The 26,119-nt window shown below is 37.1% G+C and overlaps 1 protein-coding gene across 1 annotated transcript in view; it reads right to left on the bottom strand.

The window, feature by feature from the left end:
• NBAS (neuroblastoma amplified sequence) overlaps positions 1 to 26,119 on the bottom strand; it is a gene marked incomplete at both ends in the record, with an annotated part of 125,169 nt that overhangs the window by 52,082 nt on the left and 46,968 nt on the right. Inside the window, 9 exons of the mRNA XM_010286700.1 lie at positions 1,761 to 1,874; positions 11,210 to 11,323; positions 14,056 to 14,168; positions 18,692 to 18,915; positions 21,313 to 21,415; positions 22,928 to 23,050; positions 23,623 to 23,685; positions 24,403 to 24,536; positions 25,569 to 25,742. Of these exons, the coding sequence (XP_010285002.1) occupies positions 1,761 to 1,874; positions 11,210 to 11,323; positions 14,056 to 14,168; positions 18,692 to 18,915; positions 21,313 to 21,415; positions 22,928 to 23,050; positions 23,623 to 23,685; positions 24,403 to 24,536; positions 25,569 to 25,742 (1,162 nt within the window). The remainder of the gene's footprint in view (positions 1 to 1,760; positions 1,875 to 11,209; positions 11,324 to 14,055; positions 14,169 to 18,691; positions 18,916 to 21,312; positions 21,416 to 22,927; positions 23,051 to 23,622; positions 23,686 to 24,402; positions 24,537 to 25,568; positions 25,743 to 26,119) is intronic.

Raw genomic sequence — 26,119 nt, 5'->3', positions numbered from 1 at the left:
TGTGTCATTCCTGTCAACATTTAACGTCCTCTGAAAAAGGAACCACAAAGGCTCTGTAACAGAGAGATGTAATTCAAACTTAGACTGACCGAACGCATAGAAGATTCGCTGTTATCATATTGTAGATTATCAGTACAATAGGCATCTGTAAGCCTACACATCGTATTTTTGCATATTGCAATAAGAAAATCATACTTTACTTTAGAGTGTGATATTAACCGCTTTACTGTAGTGGCTACAATAAAAAAGAAAACAAACAAAACCAAGAAAAAAGTAATTATATCACTTGATATAATTAAAAGAACCTCAATTCATCTCAGATTTCCCCTCCTCAATCTCAAGGTAGAAAAAAGAGCCAAAGAAACAAATCCCATTTTCCGTAGTATCTTGACACATATATGACATCTACCTCCATTCATATCCTCGCATATATAAATTATATAAATACCACAAATATTTTAAGAGTTTTGATAGAAAGGTAGACATCTAGAAGACCTGCACATTCCTAGGAGCTGCAGTCCCATGTTTTTACCTGTTTGAAAGGGGCACAGTGTAGAGAGAATGAGAAATTGTGGTTCCCAGGGGCATACAGAAAAGCTCCCTAAGGTTACATGTCTAATAATCCAGCAACTATCTTTTTACATACAGTATTTGCTGTGTACGTCTCCATTTCGTATTTGTGCATTACATATTGTAAAAACATGTGCATGTCTTTGGCAAAAGAAATATCACAAACAGCTAGGACGGATTTTCTCTGTCTGGCTGTCACCTCGTGTTGTCAGCTCCTATACATCACATGCATTTTTTCTCAGAAAGCCAAAAAATTAAGTTTGGAGATATCCAAACAGACCTGGCAAATGTCACCCCAAAAGCATAGGCCCAGTTTAAAGATACCTGAACTGTCTTTCATAATATGCACACGATTTAGTAAGAAACAAAAGTCAGCACTTATTCTACAGCCTATAGTATCGTTTTCAGATTGAAAACTAAATACAAGACCCCCACCCAGCTAGCTAAAAAAATTTTATTTCTTATAATTACTTCCAGAGATGAACAACTGCGATAGCAATTGCAGAGAAAGATTTTGCACTATGTGAATGAACTTTTGCATACTGAAACACATCTTAAGAAAGATACTGAAATATGTTTCCATAAAGAATTTTACAAAGAAGAAACTTGCCTATTTATAATTGATAGTGAATGTTTATGGACCAACATACATGTTTAATCTCAATAATGTTAATGAATGTTCATGTGGAACAAGAACATAATACCAAAATACAGTAAACAGGCTTTAAACAACATGACAAATTAAAATTTTTTCCTTTGCTTTCTTACAAGAAAAAAAAGTACCGAGGAGACAATTAAAAATGGAATCCCTACTGGGCTGTATTTTAAGCCTGATGAAAAAAATAAAGGATTATCTGAATGACAGTATGCAACTCCAGTTGAGAGATCTAAATCAACTAAACTGATTTAGAAAAAGACCAACATTGCTCCAGAAGTCACTGTGGCTTAAGTATTTTGTAGTTCCATGACTACATGTAGTTTCTCCTCCATGACAACAGGATTTCTCATACTGCATACCACTTACCTTCTACTTTTGACATGCTGATGTCAGTTGACTTTCACAAACAAAATGTAACTGATTTTTTAATTAAATGGACCAATTTTAAGTACCATACTTCACAGTAAGCCAAGAGTCAGAACTCAGATTTCCACCACCGTCACCCCGCACCACCCCTATTTATTCACTTCACCTGTGGCCATGAGCTCCTGGCAATGCATACTAGCTGCTTTGTAGTCCTGGAAACTGAGCGCTTGTTCCACTAAAAGTATTAAAACTTGACCTTTTCTCTCCATCTGATCATCTCCTGTAAGAAAAAGTCAACATTTTTATTAGTTAATTGGCATTAATGGTCAATTTAAGCTTGCTACTTTAATTCTTATGAAAACTATATGCCACAACATGAAAAGCCCATCTTGAAATTGCAACAGAAATAAAATTATCTGCTTTGCCTGAAGGAAACAATAAAAACAGTTATGTATTTTAAAAAACATTGGCATCATAGCTAGTGTGAAAAAACAACAGCTACAGAGCATGTTATGTCTAGGTTAAAAAAAAAAGTCTTGAAAACTATTTATGTGATGGCCAAGTTATAGATCAAAACTAATATTTAAGGTGACATATAAATCAAAAACCTGACACTGAAAAAACACTTCTGTGAACTGTTACAGAAGAAGATTTTGAAATATTTCATTGTTTTGTTGCAGTATACAAAGCCCCAGTTTAAATTCCCACTTCACAGAGCCAAATAATTTGAGAGATGTGCAAGACACAGGTATTTAAAAAACGCTACACTCATAAATTGAGCGAGTAGAACCGAAACTATTTTTCCACACCATACATGCATCTTGGTCACCAGACCTTCTGGACAACGCCTCTTCCCCCAGTTATGAGTCAAACATAACACTTCAGACACTACGGATCTCATGGAAGTTATTTACTTTACTGACACCAGTTGGTCCAGTCTTGTGCTCAAAATAGGGCATATGTCCATGTACTATATGAGAAGGTGACTAAGCATACACGGGAAAAAGAATCTCATGCTATTAATTTTAATTTAGGAAAGAAGGATGGCAGGAAGCTAATAAAAAGTAGTGGATTTTTTCAGTACAAGCTTCTTGCTCATGTTTCTCCCCTATTATTAAAAGTGATTTTACACAGTCACTGTTGTTTAAGTCATTTGAAAAGGGCACTGATTTATGAAACTGTATTAGTACAACTTGTGAAATGCAAATATTCCAGAAGGTTAAAGTGATTGGGTTCCAAAAACCATTTAAAGAGTACATGTTCTTAAATTGCAAAGCTGTTACTTTTAACTCTACTTTGCAGGTCCATCAACACAGGCAAAGCAAATTTCTTTTTAAAGCTTTCTCAAAAGAAAAGATGTAGCAGTTGCAATAGAATGACCTTCAGGGAAGTGAAGTTACCCTAATTATTGAACTCAGTCAAGATTCCCCTAATCCCAGCGTGTCATAACTAAATCAGCTGGGAGAACAGGTTGGCTTCCCATCATTTTATCTTTTGGCCTCTTGTTCTATATACTGCCAACCCATGATGTTGCAAATTAATCACATCCAAGGCTCTTCTGTTGCAAAACTTTGCCCTCTGGAACGCGGAACTTCTCATGCAGGCAAAAGCAATTACAGATGACAAAGAGGTGCTTCTGTCGACACAAGCTAAATGTGAACTGTCATTTCTATAAGCAAGAGATCCATACTTGCCACTCACCTCCCGATGCCCACTTCACCCTGACAGCTTTACTACTTACAGAGTGATCTGACTAAATAAAAGGCAAGAGAAATAATCAAATTATTGTCCCTCAGATTTCAGCTAGACAAAACAATCACTGCTATTTATCACTACCTAAAATTCAGTGGGAATGTAGGGAAGAGAGGAGGAACACTTGGAGTAATGAACGGTTTTCTTAACTGTGCTTGAGCAGTCATGTGCTGACAAGTCCCTATCGCCAATGTTTTAGCTAATTAGCTTTGATGCAGTAGGACACATCTCCGCATGTTTGGCAAAAGCACAGCCATAAAATATAAGAATCATTTTCCTTCCAGTCCATGGCTATACATGCTCATCTTATCTCCGCTGTTCACTCATTTAAACTTCCATTATCTTGACACATGCTGTTATGCCACAGAACAACTGTCAGCTCCAACATGACTAGTGAATCCCCTGCAACGCACAGCCTGAGCCCTTTTTTACATGGCTTTCATTGCTTCAACAGTGCAGTCACTTAAAATACTACCTGCTGCAGATTAGCGGCACGGTCTTGTTCTTCTATTCAAACATGAAACAATTCACTGCTTCAGCCTCAGCATGCCTCACTTGAAGGCATTTTTAATAACAAAGTCTTATGAGACTGGAAGTTTTGAATTCTGAATTGTTCCCCTTGCCATTTTGACAGACATTCAAGATTTAAAACCAAGAAAGGTTCAATGAGAAAAACCATTAAAATGCCCTTAACGTCTGACATCCAGACTCAAACAAATCAAGTTCAGATACTGGAAAGGGCATCTTAGTTTTTGTTTTCCTTTTATTATTTGTGAAAGTTTGTGTGTGTTCATCTCCTTTGGACTATTGTCTCCTTGCATCATAAGGAAACAGTCTAGGAGGTTCCTGGAGTGTGTGGAAGGTAACTTCCTGACACAGCTGGTGGAAGGCACTCCACTGTACCTGTTCATGAAGACAGAAGGACCTGTAGGTGACATGATGGTCTGAGGCTGTCTTGGGCATAGCAATCACAAAATGATAGTATTCAATTCTTGGAGAAGTAAGGAGGGGTCAGCAGAACTGCTACCTTGGACTTCCAATGGGCAGACTTTGGCCTGTTTAGGAGCCTGGTTGACAAAGTCCCTTCGGAGGCAGTTCTGAAGGGCAAAGAAGTCCAGGAAGGCTGGACATTCAAGAAGAAAATCTTAAAGGTGCAGGAACAGGCTGGCCCCATGTGCCAAAAGACAAGCTGGGCAGGGAAGAAGACTGGCCTGGCTGAACAGAGAGCTTTGGCTGGAACTCAGGAAAAAAAGGAGAGTTGATGACCTGTGGAAGAAGGGGCAGGCAATTGTTGTGAGGTTATGCAGGGCGAAAATTAGAAGGGCCAAAGCCCAACTAGAATGTAATCTGGCTACTGCCATAAAAGACAATTAAAAATATTTCTATAAATACATTAACAACAAAAGGAAGACTAAGGAGAATCTCCATCCTTTATTGGATGTGGGGGGAAACATAGTGACGAAGGATGAGGAAAAGGCTGAGGTCCTTAGTGCTGCCTTTGCCTCAGCCTTTAATAGTAAGACCAGTTGCTCTCCAGGTACCCAGCCCCCTGAGCTGAAAGACAGGGATGGGAAGCAGAACAAAGCCCCCATAATCCAAGGGGTAATACGTAGCAATCTGTTACACCACTTAGACACACACAAGTCTATGGGGCTGGATGGGATCCACTCAACGGTACTGAGGGAGCTGGTGGAAGTGCTCACTGAGCCACTTTCAATCATTTATCATCAGTCCTGGCTAACCAGGGAGGTCCCAGTTGACTGGAAGTTAGCAAATGTGACCCTCATCTACAAAAAGGGCTAGATGGAAGATCTGTGGAACTACAGGCCTGTCAGTCTGACCTTGGTGCCAGGGAAGGTTATGGGGCACATCATCTTAAGTGCCATCGTGTGGCACGTACAGGACAACCACGTGAACAGGTGGTAGATGTTGTCTATCTAGACTTTAGTAAAGCCTTTGACACCTTTTCCCACAGCATTCTCCTGGAAAAACTGACTGCTCATGGCTTGGACAGATGTACTCTTCACTGGGTAAAAAGCTGGCTGGATGGCTGGGCCCAAAGAGTTGTTAATGGAGTTAAATCCAGTTGGTGGCCAGTCACAAAGGATGTTCCCCAGGGCTCAGTACTGGGGCCAGAGCTGTTTAATATCTTTATAAATGATCTGGACAAGGGGATCGAGTGCTCCCTCAGTAAGCTTGCAGACAACACCAAATTGGGCAGGAGTGTTGATCTGCTGGAAGGTAGGAAGGCTCTGCAGAGGGATCTGACAGGCTGCAGGGATGGGCCAAGGCCAGTTGTATGAGGTTCAACAAGGACAAGTGCCGGGTCCTGTATTTAGATCACAATCACCCCATGTAATGCTACAGGCTTGGGGAGGAGTGGCTGGAGAGCTGTCCAGCAGAAAAGGACCTGGGGGTGCTGGTTGACAGCCGGCTGAACATGAGCCGGCAGTGTGCCCAGGTGGCCAAGAAGGCCAACAGCGTCCTGGCCTGTATCAGAACTAGTGTGGCCAGCAGGAGGAGGGAAGTGATTATGCCCCTGTACTCGGCACTGGTGAGGCCGCACCTCGAATCCTGTTTTGGGCCCATCATGACAAGAAGGACATTGAGGTGCTGGAGCGTGTCCAGAGAAGGTCAACGAAGCTGGTGAGGGGTCTGGAGCACAAGTCTTCTGAGGAGCGGCTGAGGGAACTGGGGTTGTTTAGTCTGGAGAAGAGGAGGCTGAGGGGAGACCTTATTGTTCTCTACAACTACCTGAAAAAGGATGTCATAGCAAGGTAGGTGCCGGTCTCTTCTCCCAAGTAACAAGTGATAGCACTAAAGCAAACAGCCTCAAGTTGCACCAGGGTGGTTTTAGATCGGGTATTAGGAAAAATGTCTTCATCAGAAGGGTTGTCCAGCTTGCCAGGGGCTTGAACAGGCTTGCCAGGGAAGTGGCTGAGTCACCATCCCTGGAGGTATTTAACAGACATGTAGATGGGGTGCTTAGGGACATGGTTTAGTGATGGACTTGGCAGTGTTAGGTTAATGGTTGGACATGATGACCTTAAGGGTCTTTTCCAACCTAAATGATTCTATGATTCTATTACAAATGATGAGAAGAAAAATATGGAAGCTCAGAAAAAAACAGATAAACATCTTTTCTTGAGAAATAAAAGGATGTTTAAATACTTTTTAGAAGTTTGGATCCCATTTGGGTCATATTAAAAAAAAAAAAGCTTATTGAAACACTTTGAATACGATGCATGCTATATTTGTGAGTGGATAAAACAACATTATCCTGAGTTGAAACATGTAATGAAAACTTAAAAGTCAAATGGTACCAAAATTCTATGTATACCACAGAAATTCCATGTCACCTACATTTAGGAGATAGAAACCATCTGCCATGGTTACTTCCACATACGTTAAGCAAGAAAGTCAGTGTTGAGGAAAGCAGCTTTCAAAAATGAGCTTTGCCTTAGGAATGTGAGCAAAGCTAGTTGTTAGCTAAAAACAACTAAGCAGAAAGTTAAAAAAAAACCCTAGACCACACTAGCTAAAAAGTTACTAGAATTAGCTCATGGATATTAAAATTAACTAAATTATGATATCAAAGATGTGAGAAAAAGAGAATAATGAGCAGAAAACATTTCTAGAGACCCTGACTCAAGAAATAAAGAGCAATGCTCACTAGATCTTTTTGATACACAGTAACAGCAGAGAAAATGCTCTTAATTTCTGAGACATAAGCATTTTTTTACTCCTCTGTTTTATAAAGCAAGCCATTACATAAAGTGAATTCTTTCATAACCTTTCTTAACTGAGACTGTGGATTAAGTGAGGATTGCAAGCTGTAGGACAGCTCCAGCTCCCTGAGCAGGTGCAGATTTTCTGGCTGTCATGCTGAGCCCATTCTCCTTCACCCACTTTGCCCATCTGTGAAATAAGGTAGCACTTGTGTGCTTACTTTACAGAGGTAGTGATGTGAGGCTTAATCAAATACTTCAAAGCACTTAAGCTAGCTGACATACCATTACCTAAGCAATATTTTAGCTTTGATAAGTATGAATATAAATTCTACTACTCACTTTCAGTGCTGGTCTCTAAACAAAATGTAGTCAGAGAACACAGCTCCCAAAGCACCTTGAGGATGACCATGTACGTTCTACCCTTGTATGCATAGCAACTGCATTCTTTTAGAATGAAAATTAAAATATATATGCTTATAGTATTTTATAGACTTTTTATTACAAGTAGTATACTATAACGTATACTATATGCTTTATATATACACATATAAAATTTATATAGGTATGGATAGGTGTAGCAAGCAGGTCTTTCACAATCAGTAATAATAAGGGGTGGGGTGGCAAGGGGAGCAAAGAGGTGGAAATGCTGAAACAAATTCCTCCAGTTAGCAGATAAAGCACAAGAAAGCGCTCTACTAGTAGATACACATGGTGGATCGGAAACAGAAGGGACTGCAAATTTGAGCATGCATAACCAATACTGGTAAGTAGGTTCCACAAGACAAAATTAGAACTTCTTTCAAGCAAAGGTGGCTCATAAATCAGGATAATTGTATAAGTAGTGAAAACCAATTAGGGACAAAACCAATTCTTTTTTCCAGCAGTACTTTATCTAATTCTTCATTAAGTAAGTCCATGAAGTTCAATCCCTAGATTCTTTTCCAATATCCAGACTCATCCCAATATATCTCGATAAATCTATTTCCTTTCATCATAAGTCGATAGCTATCAAGTTACCCTTTCCCATTATTTTTAAACCTGCTAACAAAGACTATCTATGTAGAACTGCAAGGAAGGTTTTCCTTTTCTAATATTCAGTTTAAAATAACATATACTCATTCATGAATCTTGAAACCTGTATGCATGAGCTGCCTTTTTGGCTGCAAACTCATCTGTGGAATAATATTAGCATTTGTTATCATTCTTATGACTACCAAGTCCTAAAATAACTCTTCATCATATTAATAATTAATTTTAACTCAGTAACTTAAATCATGAGCTGACAGATAGAGAAATACCATTTCTACTTGCCTTGCTTTAATTTTTTTTTTTTATACTACTATTAAATTTTATGAGACTCTTCATTTACAGACTATGATGAAGGCCATGCCAGGATTCTACTTAAAATCCATTTTTAAAGGTATTATTAACCTAGCTATTAAAATCATGTGTAACTTGAAATTCAGTGTAAGGTTACCTATCCCAGCACTGACTGAAAGTACATACAGCAGTAACTGAGGACTAAAGACTGAAGCTCTACAAGATTCCCTTTAATCTGTTGGGAAAATACTGCATTTGCATGCATGACAAAATAGCAATGACAATCATGATTCCTTTCTATGCTTTTGGATACTTGTCAATGGGATGGAATGTCAGGCACAAAAAAACCTTGCAGCAATAGTGGTATGATGTTTATAGCTTTCAAGTCCAGAAAAACTAAAAAAGATTAAAGAAATACTGAGTTTCTTAAAATGAAAGAAATCTGTTTTCCATAGCCTATCTCCTACAATAAGTAAGTTTATCTAAAATTCACAACTATGACATTCTCATACTGAATCCACATCTTGCTTATAAATGAATATCCTGTAAAGAAAACAGTATTTCCATGTAAGTAATATGACTAGTCAACCCTCAGTGACACTGAAATGGTTTTTAGTCACAAAAGCTTAAAAATACTCATTAAAAAAAAAAAAAAACACAACAAGAAAAAACAACACACACACACAAAAAAAACAACAAATAAAAAAGCTACCACATCCACAGAACTAATGGAAATGTTTTCTTGCCTTTTTTTCCCCTTCAAATAAATGTTATTCTATAACCAAAAGATAACCTTAAAGGTGTCTTAGTTATTTGTTTATTTATTTAGCATATTAAACAAGAAAAGCAAGTGTCAAAGTAGTGTTTTCCTTACCAAGATTCACTCTTGAAATACACTTTTACTACTAAAATTCCATACTTCCATACAGGAAAAACTGTTAAGAGTTATTCCCAAGGCCAACCCTTAAAGTGAGAGGGCCCAACACTCTTAGAATAAATATGTAATGTGTAGCCTAAGCAGTAGTTTTTAAATCATTCACCTACTTAAAAATTAACCACCTCACACATTCATCTTCTGGTTTTCTTCAGCCCGGTAATCACACGGAAGAGAAAATCAGGAGGCCATTTCATCATCTGGCTTTAAATATCTCTTTTAAATTTCTCTTTTCACTTGTATCTCAGTAAGTGCCACTGTGGTCATAACACTAGCACACAGCAGACAGACATTACCGTATCCATGAGCTCTATATGAATTCCCTAAGTTCTCTACCTAATATATGTTGCCTCTCATCTTTCAGTCTCTGTAGATGCTGCTCTACAACTAAGGATAACACTACTGGACAAAAATACTTTACATTTTTAAGCTTCATAGAATCATTGTGGATTTTGCTTTTCCTCATCTCATACAAAGAGAATCATTTATATGCAAAAAGGAGGTAAAACAAAAATCTGCAGCATTAGCCTAAAGAATCCAGAATGTTAATAAGAAGAATTGACAGATTTTAACTTGATGTGGGAGGAAGCGGAGAGGGGAAGGTAAGAGCTGTACCACAATTTTGTCTTATTAATGGAGATAGTTATCCAAAAGCCTGACAAGCGAAAAAAAAAAAAAAAAAAAAAAAAAGAACAGAAAATCACATGTAAAATGAACAAGTATGTGGATTAGATCCAGCTACCTAACACGGTACCATCCCCTACCCTCTGACATCTTCCAAGTAGCAGCGCTACGTAACAGGAGCACTGAGTTTACCAGAGTCACAACGTTTCCAGTGATTCCTCTCCTCAGAGCCCAGGCATCTCCGGAGGCCAGTATCCGAAGCTTTGTACGTCTCTGTTCATATCCTCACCAAGCCCCCCTGAACATCTCCCTCTCTATATACATTACTATGCAAAAATTGCCAATACTAAGCTTGCTGAAAACATAACCAAAAAAAAAAAAATCTTAAATTATTTCATAGAGAGAGAAATTAATTAGCCAGGCATGCATCAGTGACAAAGCCAGAATGCACTGATTTTATACACCACGCTGCATGAAATATGAATTTCTATTTTATATTATTTTATATTTCTAGATACTATTTCTACATCATAAAAATACAGCAGTATTGTATTTGCAGTTGCACTGATGAACTATTTTTCAAAAAAAAAAATGAAAGGTCTGACAGACACTTTAGGTAGGCTGTAATATCCTTAGGATTCAATCCTTGAAGATGTTCAGCTCCTCAAATGAATACTCAAGCTAACACACTATTTTTAGTGTGCAAAGGAGATACACGAAGCATAGACAAAAGTCTAAGAGCTGAAGTTTATGCGTTACAGATTACTTTTTCCCCCTCTAACTTAAATAGGACTATATTATTAAATCAAACTACCTTATTTGGCAGAGACAATAAGGTTTACAGGAATTTCAGTACTACCAATTAACTGTAAAGCAAAATATTCTCAGTCACAACCTCTCCGATCTGAAATGAGCTTTTACTCAGAATCCAGATTAGACAAGGCTGTTTTTATTCTAGGTATTAGTGGAACATCAGAGCAGCTGAAAATACCATCTGTTTTACAGATAAAATATGTCATTCATGTTAAATATTTCATTCCTCCCCAACGGCTGCTCTTCTGGATGATTTTTTAGTGATACCCTTGAATACTGTATTTCAATATTATATATACACACTACACTGTAAATATACTATAGTATACTATATAAATATAGTATTGAAATACAGTATTTCTAACGATCAACTCAAATGTCCTAAAGCATAACACAAATGGATACTGCATTAGAATTCAGTGTCTTAAAAACACAGCTTACCTGCAACCCTGAGCAAATTCGCAAGTCCCAGGAGCTTAGCAGACTGCTTATAGTTCGTTGACAACTGAGCAAGACAGTCTTTGATGAGACTAAGTCGATCCGAACATAAACGCACTGTTGAGAGAAGAACTGGTGTTAGAGACTGTACAAATGAACCCTACTGCTGTATTTCTGGTTAAACAACGTAGATGCAGAAAGAGCGTTAGGGAGTATCAGAACGCAAATAGAATCTGAAAACCAGCCCAAAGTTACTTGCATGCAGATCATCAACTATAACTATAAACAGAAAGTTAAAATAACACTACCATGTATCCAGCCCCAATCACTAGCAAGTCAGGCTGGGAAGGGACAAAGAAGAGGGAGACTGGCCAGAATGAAAACTTTTTTTTCAAAAATTGTAGAATTTTTTAAATATCATTTTTGCAACATTCTCAAAAAGATGGCTAAAACAGACATTAACTTTCATTCAGAATGCTGTAAATAACTAATATTTCATGCTACATTTTATTTTAGGGTGGACAGGATACACCACAGACTGTCATAGGCAAAATTGTCAGGCTGTTTTAGTTTACATGAGCATTTCCTGAGCAAGCCGAGGGATAGCCTGCAAATCATCAGGTTGTGTTAACCATATCCTGAGAAGTTTATAATTAGTACTGTGTTTCTAAAAATATTTTACCAAGATTTAAACAATACTCTTAATTTTACAATTTAATATCATGAACCAATTTCAGGGCTCTTTTTAGCTAGTCAGCAGGTGGATAACTTCAGGGTGCTGTTTTGAAAAGGTAACATTTTCATACCATGCAAGTTCCTAGAACACTGAGGAAGAGCATGCAGATCTTCCACTTAACACTCAGTAACACATTAATGTCTGCATGGGGGATAAACTCTGCATTAGCATATTGGGATTAAAAGGTATGATATTAGGCCTCTCAATAAGGGCAATAAGCACTCATATAATGAAAACTCCATTACTAAGTTCTGTAAATAAAATTAGACTAAAATGAACTAAGAATGGAGGAGAGGGAAAAGGTTACACTTTCTTTTTTTAATATTCTATCACACACATGTATTAGGATACAACAGTAAAATATTTTCATTCACTGATTGCATAAGCAAGACTTTTTGAAATATCTAACATAACTAAGTAATCTAAAATAATACCATGGGTCAAACACTTTCATTAAAGATGAACTTTCCTTCAACCCCTATGTTAATAAGGAGTCTCCAAACCAGATTTTATTAAAATACATCATAACAGTAGTTCACAGCCTTAACTGCTGAGTTTGCTAAAAATACAAGTAGGTGGGGAAGCTCTACAGAAAACTAAGCATAAAAGTGCAAATGAAAGTCTATTCCCAATTCTCACTCTGGGAATAACCAATCCTTAATGTTATTTTAATTACATTCTATCAAAGTAACTCACCATTTAAACACTTTCATTAAAACTTTAAAACATAATTTTAATCTTATTAGATTAATTTGACTTACATGAAGTTACTGAAGAAAGGATAAGTCAGGATCATTAATGAAATTACAGGCATGATTTCACATATTCTTATTAATCTAGATCAGTTGTATTACACACGCTGTTAATACAATATTATGTTTACACGTTTTTTTATTTTAAGAGATACCTTCACATCCACACTGAAAAAGATGAAGAAAATACATCTGTACTTTTCTACAGGCTGAACAAACTGACTAAAAAACAACTCTGATCTACAAGTCAACTGTGCAGTATTACAAGACCTAGAAATCATACTTATTCTCAGTCAGAAATGGTTAGATTCCTGAGTATAATGTACGGCACATCAGCTCACTTCGAAGGAATACTTGGAAAAGAAAAAAAAAAAAAAGGCAAAAAGAGAACACCAAAGTAAAGTTAACAACAGCCACTACGAACACCTGCTTCGTTTCCCATAGACCCACAAGTGCTTTCCATAAATCCCGGTATTTCTCTGCACAATGCCAGAAGGAAAACACTACCATCAGTATGTTTTATTGGTACTCAGAGCTCCTCTCAGCCAGTTCTTTTAGAGTGCTTTCAATACCAGTGTTCATGCAGTTTCACATAGTTGCCCACATACCATACATTCAAGCTTCACTGACAGCCAGGTAGATGAACTCTTTCTTGCATTTCTTTCACTTTTCTAAGTGGTTGTTTTTTTTGTTTGTTAATAAAGCAATGAACTTTGCTAGTTTGGCACAATCTATAAGAAATAAAACAATCTCCAATATATTCCATTTTTTCCCCTTATCTCATTGTCCATAATTGTGCTTTCTTTCCAACTTCTGCTCAACAACTTTACATACAATTGGAGTCAAGAGCTACCGAACAGATTTAAAGTTTTAAATAAGTAGTCAGAAGAAATACCTTGTAAAAGTTCACTTCCCTTGTCATTGGGTTTTATATACTTCAAAATGAAACAGCCCAGTGGAGACACGAAAATTGCCTACACATGAAATACCTCGCTCCCACCCATTATTTTAAAGCTCAATGGCACATAAGCAAGTACAGATTATTTTGCAAATAAAAGGTAAGCTCAAACTATTTCTGCTGAAGTTACCAGGAGCTTCAAATACTCAGTACCTTTATTTAAAAGTCCTGCTAAAAATAAGTCCCAAAACACAGATTCCATATACAGATACCTTTCTTGTATCACAAACTGAAAAATCTCTTTAAACAAAACCATCTTTCGGTATATGCCTGTAAGCTGTTTGGAGGCAGGGAAGGGACCCTTTAGTTTACTCATGCAACACTCACATAATAGTAAATTATTGTCATGCATGTTTATGCATGTGCTTCAAGTAATCATATCAAGAATAAAAATATACAGTACCTTGTAACGGTAAGATTTTTACACCAAATTCTTCAAGGTAGCCAAGAGCACGAATGAGATCTAGCTCCTCCTGAATAGCACTCGGACAGTCTACAATAAGTTGCAGACAGCACCTAAATAGGAAGCAAACAAATTATTCTAAAAATTGTTGAATAAATTAAAAATTAAATTTGTGGAAAAAAGTTTACCTGTGAGGAAAGAAAAAAGCAAACAAACCCAAAACTAAAACCCACATCTCAACAATTTACTGTGCTTATGAAATGTCAAAATACTCACTAGTCCAGTAACACACATTATAAGTGTTTGGCATTATAGTCCTGTTATGGCTGGCTAAACATTTTAACCAAATTCTATTCTTGAATTGCTGCAATCCTCTTCACCTAGTTGTTGTAAGAACACTGCCTAAACCCTCTTGAAGTTAGACCTGCAATGAATTTAATGAAAGACCTTTAAGACATATGTGCTTAAATATGTAATTCTTTAGGGAAATATTTCCCCTCATGCTGTTGTGTTTTGGTGTTGCCAAATACTGGAAAATAAAAGCAAAATTCTGCAAAAAAATTGATTGAAGTGAAATGCTAGAGCGCTTGTCAAATTCAGCTTCCTCAACTATGCTCAGCAAATGAACACAGAGCTGACTAAAAAAAATAAAATCCTCTGAAAATTTATTCATGCATACAATTATTAATACATCATTTAAACTTCTTTAAAATAATCTGTTTTTGAATATATGAATTGATATAATCAACAATCCCATTTGAACCTGTCACATATTCAGGAGCACTGAAAAACATTTCAGGGTGAAGTGGAGATTAAAATGGGAGTGGAAGGAAAGAGAACTAGATAAGATAAGATAAATATGTTCCACCTAAAACAACTCATGCAGGAAGGTTACTAGAAAACGTACACACTGTGATCATCACTCATGGAAATAAGTAACCGTGAAACAACTGACTGGAGAGAAGTCAGAGAAGGACTGAAACATCTTATAAAACAGAATAAACACACGGTCACATTTTCATAGCAAGAATTCACGCTATAAACTGCATATTTTGAAACATTACCGTAAAACCATAAGATAAAGTTGATCACAGGACCCTTATGAAATATTAAAAACAATGATCCTTTGTATTTCCAGAGTCTGCTAGTGGAAGAGACTCTCAACAGGAGACAGGGGAGGAATCATAAATAAACCCTAATTTCATGACAACATTAAATCAGCTTTTCATACTGATTATAGAATCACAGAACAGTGTGGGTTGGAAGGGATCTTTTAAGGTCATCTAGTCCAACCCCCCACAATAAGCAGGGACATCTTCAATGAGATCAGGTTGCTCATTGCTCTGTCCAACCTGACCTGGAATGTTTCCAGGGATGGGGCAGCTACCACCTCTCTGGGCAACCTGTGCCAGGGTTTCATCACCTTCATGGTGAAAAGTTTCTTCCTTAGATCTAGTCTGAATTTACCCACTTTTAGTTTAAAACCATTACCTCTTGTCCTATCACAACAGGACCTGCTAAAAAGTCTGTCCCCATCTTTCATATAAGCCTCCTTTAAGGACTGGAAGGCTGCAAGAAGGTCTCCCCGGAGCCTTCTCTTCTCCAGGCTGAAAAACCCTGACTCTTAGCCTGTATTCACAGGAGACGTGCTCCAGACCTCTGATGAATTAGGTGGGCACTCAGGTGCAGGACCCTGCACTTGGCCTTGTTGAACCTCATGGGGTTCACACAGGGCCATTCCTCAAGCTTGTCCAGCTCCCTCTGGATGGCATCCCGTCCCTCAGGTGTGTCAACCGCACCACTCAGCTTGGTGTCATCTGCAAACTTGCTGAGGGTGTATTCGATCCCACTGTCCATGGCACTGATGAAGATATTAAGCAGTACTGGGCCCAGTACAGACCCCTGAGGGACACCACTCATCACTGATCTCCATCTGGACATTGAGCCCTTGACCACTACCCTCTGGATGTGACCATCCAATCATTTCCTCATCCATGCATCAGTCCACCCATCAAATCCATATCTCTCCAATTTAGAGAGAAGGATGTTGGGGCAGATCATGTCAAAAGCCTTACAGAAGTCCAGATAGACAACAGCCATAGCTCCTCCCTTGTCCACTGATGTGGTCACTCCATCACAGAAGGCCACTAGGTTGGTCAGGCAGGACTTGCCCTTGGTGAAGCCATGCTGGCTGTCTCAGATCACTTCCCTGTCCTCCATGTGCCCTAGCATAGCTTCTAGGAGGATCTGTTCCATGGTCTTCCCAGGCACAGAGGTAAGGCTGCATTATATTACAGTGCCACAGGCAACAGCAAAGGACTGGACTGCTGGCCCAAAAGGTCTGTTCTGAATAACTGTGCATTTTGTTCCTGCTGCTCCGAAATGAAGGTACTCACCTGTGAAAACCAACCAACCTCTCTGGCTCCTAGCTTAGCCCAGAAGGAAGACTTCTTTCCTACAGATAGAGGAAATCCCACCACTACAGTATCCTTTACCCATACAAGTAAGTATTTAATACAGAGATTTTACCTGTGGCAATTATAGGCATACAGATAAAATTCAGTTGTAATTTGGATATTTTAACAGTGTATGCACCTGCTTCATTGTGATCGCAACTCTTGCACAGTGTATCTAGCAGCCCTGTTCTCCAAAATGTAAAAAGGCTCTACTGATTTAATAATAATATGTTTTTTAATTATAGATAAACTTTAAAAAGCCGGTGACTCTTGGATGTTTTAGGCCTCCAAAGCAAGTATTTACCTACAGTGCTTATAAGCAGTAATGACAGTCAAAAAACTGTGTTTTCAATAAAAAGGTAGGAACAGAGCTAGCATTATACAATTAATACTGTAAATGTGACTGTCTTCCAATTTCAACCCAAGGCGGTATGCCTTGGCTAAAAAAAGCAAACAACAAAACCCCACAAAAGTAAGGGAAAAAACCCCTCACCCTCATCATACATATTTGTGTGTGTGTGTGTGTGTGTTTGGGATGGGAGAAAGGAACAAGCTGCAAGTGATTAGGCAGAAAAAAAAAAATGCCTTTTCAATCATTTGCTAGTTAAGTTATGGAGAGTGTAACAATCAGTGAAGGCAAACTGCAAAAATATTCTTCCTTTAATCTCTAATGGAAAAAATACAATTTTTCAATCCACAAAACTTTATAGTAACTACATTGCACTCAGGAAAACTTCTTAATCTGAAAAAGGATAATTAATTACAACCACTTTGACTGTACTACTATAGTCAATACTCAAAAAAAAATGGTAACATGTATGTACATACCATTATGGGTCAAGATGAATTTGTGTCTTGAAGAGAAGAAAAATAATTTAATCTCTTTCTTGTAATTAGTAGGTAAGTATACTCATGTCTAACTCAAAGTAGTTTTTTATAAAGACATGTCTTCCTTTTTAGTTGAGACAAATATTTTTGTTTGGTTACGCAATTTTGTTTCGTTTTTTTGTTGTTTGGTTTCACAGAATCGCTAGGTTGGAAAGGACCTTCAAGATCATCAAGTTCAACCATTAATCCAGCGCCACCATGTCCCCTAAACCATGTCCTGAAGCGCCACATCCACACGTTTCTTGAACACTTCCAGAGATGGTGACTCCACCACCTCCCTGGGCAGCCTGGTCCAATGCCTGACCACTCTCTCCGTGAAGAAATTTTTCCTAATATCCAATCTAAACCTCCCCTGGCGCAACTTGAGGCCATTTCCTCTTGTCCTATCGCTGGTTACTTGGGAGAAGAGGCCAATACCCTCGTCGCCACAATCCCCTTTCAGGTAGTTGTAGAGAGCGATAAGGTCTCCCCTCAGCCTCCTCTTCTCCAGACTAAACAACCCCAGGTCCCTCAGCTGCTCCTCAGAAGACTTGTGCTCCAGATCCCTCACCAGCTTCATTGCCCTTCTCTGGACATGCTCCAGCACCTCAACATCCTTCTTGTAGTGAGGGGCCCAAAACTGAACACAGGATTCAAGCTGCGGCCTCACCAATGCCGAGTACAGGGGCACGATCACTGCCCTAAAAGTTTGTGGGGGTTTTTTCCATATCTAAATCTATACAAGGATGAACACCGACACTGCAACCTCCAAATCTGCTCTATGTCTTAATTCCTTTCTGAATAATTATTTGGATTACTCCTTAATGTAACATAGAGAGATATTTGATAGCCTCAAACGAACTCTCAGAATCCAGAGAGACACATGTAAGAAAAGAAATGAACGGACTGGCAAAATGCTATTTCCTATTGTGATAGTAACTGGGGCTACGATTGTGATTCAACGCCATGAAGTGGAAAAGGTTCAAATGACACACACAAAAAGCTTCTTAGAAAGACTTTCACATTTCTTCTTCTTCAAGTAGAATTCTGTAACAAATCATTCCAGCAATGAGGGACAGCAATGGTGTACAGACACACATAGACACAAAGCAATGTGTGGGGGTGGGGAGAAGACAAAAAACAACCAACAAAATCTTACAGAAGCCAAAGATATAGTCTCCATTTACCATGTAATTTTACATGAAGAGAAATAAACCCATGTAAGATCCACCCCCTCTTACAGGGAAAACATTATTCAGGTTTCAATTAAAAGAGCAGTATGTTATTTATGTATATGTTCATTGTAAACCTACCTGGCCAAATCCATACAGCTATCTGTCAAACTCGTTGAAGAATTGAAATATTCTCTGCCAGCAGCCAAAACTAGCTCGATACTTTTCGCATAGCTGACTCGGTACTGTGGCCTCCCTTTTGATGAGCTTGGTAGATCCACCGACCAAATACTGCAATGCATCATCTGCCCAGCCAAGTGGATATTTTCTATACTGCTTGAGCATAAAAGACTTTCTGTGAATATCTAAAAGAAAGAACAACAATGTAATTATCTGCTGCAGCAGCAGCTTGAAGTAAGCTTATCTGCATTGTATGGAACCAACCCCTTTGAATAAAAGGATCTTTGAAGTCAAAAGAATATATTCAGTACAGGCAGAAAATGTAACTTCTACCAAGGAGAATATTTCCACAATTTATTTAAGTAAAGCTAAAATTAACTACTAGCTAGTTATTTCTACTTCCTGCAGGAAAAAAAAAGCTTACTAACTACCTTTTTACAGCATAACACAGAGATAAGAAATTATTTATACCTACATTCTGAGGTGTTAAAAAGAATCTTAATGTAATTAAGAATCTGAAGAGGCAGTTCAGTATCAAGACCTTGAAACCAACAACATATAAGAAGAAATTTGGTATCCCTGAAGAAACCATAAAGATGTTTTTTAAGTTTCAATCAAGACTATCTTCAAAGAATGCATACCAACATAATGCTGCACCTGCCACAAAACATTCAACTGATATTTTCAGGTCAAAGTTTTGCCCACTTTAAGACACTCAAAATAATCTCAATTACTTAGGAAAATGAATTGGGTTTTTTTAAACACTGTCAGTATTGTCCTAATGAAAAGAAACATATGCATTTAATTATTTCACAAAATATTGCAGCTGCAACAACATAGCCTTTATTGAAGTTTTTAAACTTTGTAACAATTTAAATAGAATCAATGAATCATAGAAATGTCCATGTTGGAAGGGACCTCAAATGATCATCTGGTCCGACCCTTTGTGGGAAAGGGGGCATAGATAAAAATATCTAGCACCCTGCCCAACTGCATCTTGAACTTAAAAGTATTACTTCACTAGGAAGAACCTCTCCAAACCATCTCTTGCTCTGCAAAGGAACTGTGGTGGTGCATTTCGCCCCCTTCTCCTTGTACCTGGGCCGCTCTACAACCTGAGAAATTCAGTTTCTCCGAGAAGTTCAGAAATTCAGTGGCCTAAACCACTCATTCGTGACAGGAATGCAGCTCAGTGCTTCTTAAAAAACCTCATACAATTGGATCATCTTCCACTTCACAAGATATTAATCTTCAAGGAACAGTGAAAGATGCGAAGTATGATAGCTGATTCTTGTTCCTTGAAGATCACATACATAGAATTCACCTCTCTCAAAATTTATGGACATTAAGTCCTTCTTCAAAAGGACAGGATTCACTTTGCATGCAAGCAGAACAGAGTAAGCATCGTGCTATAAAAAAGATCCCTATACATACCTCACATGTGATTGCAATCATCAATTTCTCAATTTTGAGGTTATCGAAGTATAATTGCATATGCCAGCATGACATTTCGAGGCATTTTAAGCATTCTTAGGTCAAAACCCTTTGTTGTGTTTTTTTAAATCATACAATACAGAGGTTAAAAAATAATTTACTATTAATAAAGAACTTATATTAAGATGAGAACAAATCAAATGCTATTATTTTCAAAGTGCTCTAATACTATGATTTTTTTCATGCACATAAAAAAATTTCCAATTTCCATAGCCTTGGCCTATCACAAAACCATGAACATTAAATACACTGCAGTTCCCTTCGAGTAACTTCAAGTTGTCCAACTACAGAGAAAGAGTGACTGTTTTATGGATAGGTTGAATAGCATTGCTTTTTTCCTTCAATTTTTTTTTTTCTAATTTGCTTTCAAAACTTCTCCCAAGAGCTGATCAGATTGGTTACCATAAACAATTAAATCCTCCAACTGTAATAAAACACTCTTAAGCTTTTAGAAGACGGAACTACTTAAACTCTGATTACAGTGGACACAACACTTTCTTTAATAACTGCAGTACACTAAAGTGAAAATGTAGATAAACAATATATGTCGCAGCAAATTCTACATCAGTCTAATAGCTGTCCTTTGCAAATATTAATGACATAGGTTTGGGGTTTATGCACATGCAGGCTTTTTTTTCCTTCAATGAAATCAGATTTCTCGTATCACATTATTTTACTTTACCTGCAATCAGTAGAAAGTTCATGATGCTATAATGATCTTGGATAATATTATCAAACCAGAACTTTATGCTTAAGAAATGCTTGGCTGAAGATAACATTTAGCTAAAAGAACGTTTATTTTCATTAGTTGAAGTGTTTATTACTAAACACATTTGTACATAGAATTATAAATTCTCAAGAAGTTGACTCAATTTTTTAAAAATTGAATTCCAGTAAAAGATATACAGGATACTTATCAGAGGGGGTTTTAGTGAAATGAATGAACACAGCAAGTTTCTGATTTGAATGAAAATATCGTAAGAGAGCCAGTAGACAGCCAAATAACATACCACATGAAAATATATTTGTGAGCAACAATACAAAATGAGAATTTGTCACTTGGGACACAAAGAAAACGTAAAACTCACCTCATAGCAAGTATCTGAATTTAAGCATGTGTATACTTTCTGCTGCATGTCTAGCATATCCTGGAGCAATTCCTTCCAGTGTATCTCACTGACTGATGGTTGCCTACAAATATTTTTTTTTAAATTAAATATTCTCTTTCTCAACAAATTTAAAGAAAAGCAGTAGATAACACTACAGTTCTATCACCAAAAATATGAGTTTTCTCAAATGCTATTTAAATCTTTAATTGGACTTTTAACCAAAAGTGATTTAAAGACAGAATGCTTTTAATATTAAAACAGTGTAGAATACAATTGTCTGACAACAACGCAGTACCCAAACTTTTTTCCTGTTTCTTTTCTGTGAGATAAAACAGGGATTTAAGCAATCTTTATCAAGATCCACCAAGTCGGTTTTGATAACTTCCAATAGCACAGAAAGTTGGACTTTATCTTCCTGTTGATCCAAGAACAGCTGGGCAAAAACAAGTTTGTAACAGCAACTGAGGATCATTAGAGTGCTGTTCATTGTAGGCAATCTCAAAGGACTAATCAATTGCATGCAATCACAGGAGAACATAGCTGCAAGTTTAGTTTGTTCCTTAAATTAGAATGGTATTCAGATTCTTGACCCTCTGGATCCATGGATATCTGTTTATCCAGAAAGCTTCTTATACAACTCATGTCCTCTATCAAAACTTTTCCTAGTAAAAACACTCTGAAGGCTTTTTGACATTATTTTGAGCTTTTTAGATTAAAAAAAAAGACTTCTTTAAGCTACACAAACTAGTGCAGCTAATAGTGATTTTCTCACGTGGCATTGACTTTCATTTTGGAAAAACAAAAGATCTCTACAAAAAGTGAAAAATCAACATTTTTCCTACAGAGTCATTGACCTGATCTTTCTCAAGTAAGGTTTTTAGAAGTCTTAAAAAGCTTTCAGCATGTCCAAGCTAAATACTACCCTACCATCACCGATAAACTGTTGTGCATGTTTACTTTAAATAAAATATAAAAAAACCCCACGAACAACAAACAACACACAATGATGGCTGTTTTTACCAGAGTTCAATCTTTTTTATCTTCTCATGCCAAGAGCCATGTAATAATTCATCTACAGTTGGAACACAATTTAAATGAAGTAGCTCTTAAACAGAAAAGTCAAAAAATTATACAGGAAATGTAAAAGGTAGAATTAATATGTTAAATCAATAAATTACCCTATTACAAGAGCTCCTAAGAAAACACAGCAAAAAAAAAAATGTTATTTTATAAATCCTACACCGTCAATAAAATTAAATAGGTCTTAAAGGACCTCATTTCCAATATGTTAACTTTTACTGTTCATCATCTTGCAGTGTTTTGCAGCAGTATGCCTTTTAGGCTTGTTTACTTGAACACAAACATACTGAAACAGGTTTGAAACCAGACAGAGGTTTTTTGAATGTGGAGAATGCAGCCAAAACACTGACCATGTTAATCATTGATGTAACTAATGTGCTTTATGTACACCGTGTTCTGTTTGAACACTACAGTTCCCTGTTGCAAAAACCCAGGCAGGTCCAGTCTCTGAAGATAAATACTGTTACCTTAGTGTCCTTTCCCCCTTACCCCCCATTCCCCTTCAAATACTCACTTGCGACCTGCGTGCCTTGTCAGTCTAATCATCAGCTTCTGTGCCTCCTCCGCGTTGTCCTTTGTGTCTTTCACAAAGGAAACAGGTTTCTGAAGTCCATGTTTCTCCAACAGCTCTGACACACTGTAAATGAATAGTCAACATTTTTGACTCCTGCACAGTTGTACAACTACTTCTGCTACAGCAGTCTTAAAGCTGTCTCAGACAATATACAGCAAATGCAAACAGTCTCCATAAAGTCTCTAACAGTATGGATTAGGCCAAGTAACATTATTTACTCAGAAAAAATTAATATTGTAGCGTAAAGGCATATCACCAATAACCTGATGACATCTTCACAGACAGCTTTTAGTTTTTGATCACTCAAAGCACTATAGAGTAGCAAGATCAAAACAAATTCCCTGGATATTTCAGAAGTAACCTTCCTCTCTCTCCAAAAGGCGCAAAAAAGATAAAAAAAAAAAAAAGCCCAACCCACACTTTTACTCCAAGGAAAATATCTGTGCAGTTTTATAATATTCAAACAGCTAAAACCATTAAACATTTCTAAGTTCTGAATACAAAAAACTTAATCTTGTTGACAGCACTAAAAACAAAGATAAATATTCTTCCTGCTTTCTTGTCATAAAAAAGTTCTTGGCTATGCCTAGTGACTTCTGTAAGAATACATGAATTATTTTAGCAAAATTAAATACCTAAGAATTTGTTCCAGTTCATCTACTTCATCATGAAGAGTGTTAGTTTTATCTGTTTCAGGCCTGCAAAGATATAATACAATTAATAATAAATATGCATATATCTCTCCATACTTCTTGTAATTTCTTCATGTAATTCATATTACACAGATATCAAGATAAGCAATTTGAAACATTTCTGATGAAAATGAGGTATGTGTTTGCCTGAAATATTAAAACTCTTGTCTTCTTGCTAGAAGGATAGCTAAAATTTAGAGGGTCCCTCAGTCTCCCAACAACAGAGCTTTTCCTTCTTACTTAAGACTTTTCGCTTAAGGCTCTCTCCTTCCTACATGTAAAAGATACTGAGATAACAGTGTTTATCTCCTCATGTTTTCACTTTCTCGTGAATTATTTGTCCTTCATACAGGTGTTCTATATAGAGACCTCTCTCAAAGGGCCATATTGCTGCTTATACACTAAGTGCAAGATGCCACCAACTGTAACAACATCAAGAAGATCTGTACTAACACTTGGTCTGAATGCACCAGGATATAAAAGTCTAAGAAACTAATACAGAAGCCTTGGTCTAGGCTGCTACTTCAAATCATGTTTTGTTGCATTATTTGGTAGAGTATACATGCAGCACTAGCATACATATGACCATGGCAACTTAGCAACAGAATATTCCAGTAACATCACCAGCCCGTTAGTGATTTAACAACTATTTTTGAAGTATTAATTCACAAATATATTTAACATATATAAAATATTTACAAATAACTAGCTGAAAACGTTTACCCGTATCCTCTTTGTGGAAGACATTCCAAAATATCGTAACAGAGAGAGAGCTGGTCATCTCGTTCACAACTATAAATACATTCCAGTGCCATAACCATAAGCTGGTCTTGATCAGGAATAATTTTTTGCTGACACTAATAAGAAAAGAAAGCATATTATTTTTAGTTTTCTGTTTCTAACTCAACAGTTAAGTTTCTTCTGAATATAAAAAGATGTGTACTGCAAGTAAATAAATTGTCTTTAGTTGTAACTAGAAGATCTCTTGCTACCAACTTAGTGAAGTACCTGTTCAAGCCAGAACCTGAAACATAACTTGGCTAGGTCCCTACACTGCAGACACTTGAAAGAACAGTGGTACACCACTATACCCTTTTTGAATTTGGGAGGTGGAGAGGGTGCAGGGCAGAGGAGGGAAACTGCTGCAAACATTTTTATCATGTTTATCATGTCATATCATAAAACAACAGTTTTATTTAGTATGTACAAAAACATATATATAAAATAGCTGTGGTTTCCTTCACTGGTTGATTTCTGTCTGTACACTTAGAATGTTCAATAGTATGCAAAAATGTACTTATGTGCCCTGGAATAATAATTTAAACTGTAGAAGCAGCACGAAATACTCACATGGAAGGTAACTTCAATCCTTACTCATTGAACTCTTGGCTGCATCCTAATGGCCCCAATTTTATTCTTCACATTTGTTGAGCAAAGAGAGGGGCAAGGAGCGAGGGGCAAGGGGAGTGGGGCAAGAAATAGCTTGAAATCTACTACTAGTAAAATTCCTCAGGAAAAAAAAATTAGTGAGAACATGAAACTCCTTCACATCCATTTTTTAAAAAGCAAGTATGTCAAAAATTTAAACACATCACCAGAAAATTACTTCAAAGATAACTCTTTACAATAATTTTTGTTCCACTAGATCAAGATCATAATTACATCAGTTTGACAATCTCCTTGAGGACAGTTTATTTGCATCATAATTTATGCTATAATACTTTTTAATTAATGTTTTCTAAAGCATAACAAATCCCAAGTCCAATAAGAAGGGAAAGATCATGGAGAAGATTTGATTTAGAAGATGAGCTAACCCTATTTACGAATTCACCTCTTCAGGACAAGAATTTCCAAAGAAACCAGTAGAATTATGAGGGTTCTATACTTACGGCAGGTTTTGAACTCTGAAATATCTTCAGAGGTAGACTCAGGTCTTCCTTTGCTAATGTTACTAAATACTCTTTGAAAAGTGAATTTGCCAGACCAGGGGACCGATTTTCACAGCGGTGGAGAAAAGGGATCATCCATTGATAAACATTCTTCACATATTTTTCATCAGAGGACTGGAAAGCACAATCATATACAGAGAAGGGGAAAAAAAGAACAAGTTTAGCATCATTGTCCAAAACAAACAAGAAAACCAAAAAACAAACAGAACGTATTTTGATCAATGTAACTGAAACAGTCTTTTCACTCATCACAAAAAACAGCTGAAGCCTATCATTCACCACTGGTGCACATATCACTAGATCACAAAGCACTGAAACAATCCATGATCTTTCTGATACCAAATGACCTGGGGAAACCAAGCAGTACAGGAGTAAAGCCTGTTACAAGAGGAAAGCCTAGCTGTTTTCCTCCTGCAATTTCAGAATGAGAGAGAGAGCAGCTTGCATTCATGTCAGAGTAACATTACTTTCAGTATGCAGGAAAGCAAGAC

This window comes from Phaethon lepturus, unplaced genomic scaffold, assembly GCF_000687285.1.
Source record: "Phaethon lepturus isolate BGI_N335 unplaced genomic scaffold, ASM68728v1 scaffold555, whole genome shotgun sequence".
Classification (NCBI taxonomy): domain Eukaryota; kingdom Metazoa; phylum Chordata; class Aves; order Phaethontiformes; family Phaethontidae; genus Phaethon; species Phaethon lepturus.
This window is presented reverse-complemented; position numbering and strand designations above follow the sequence as displayed.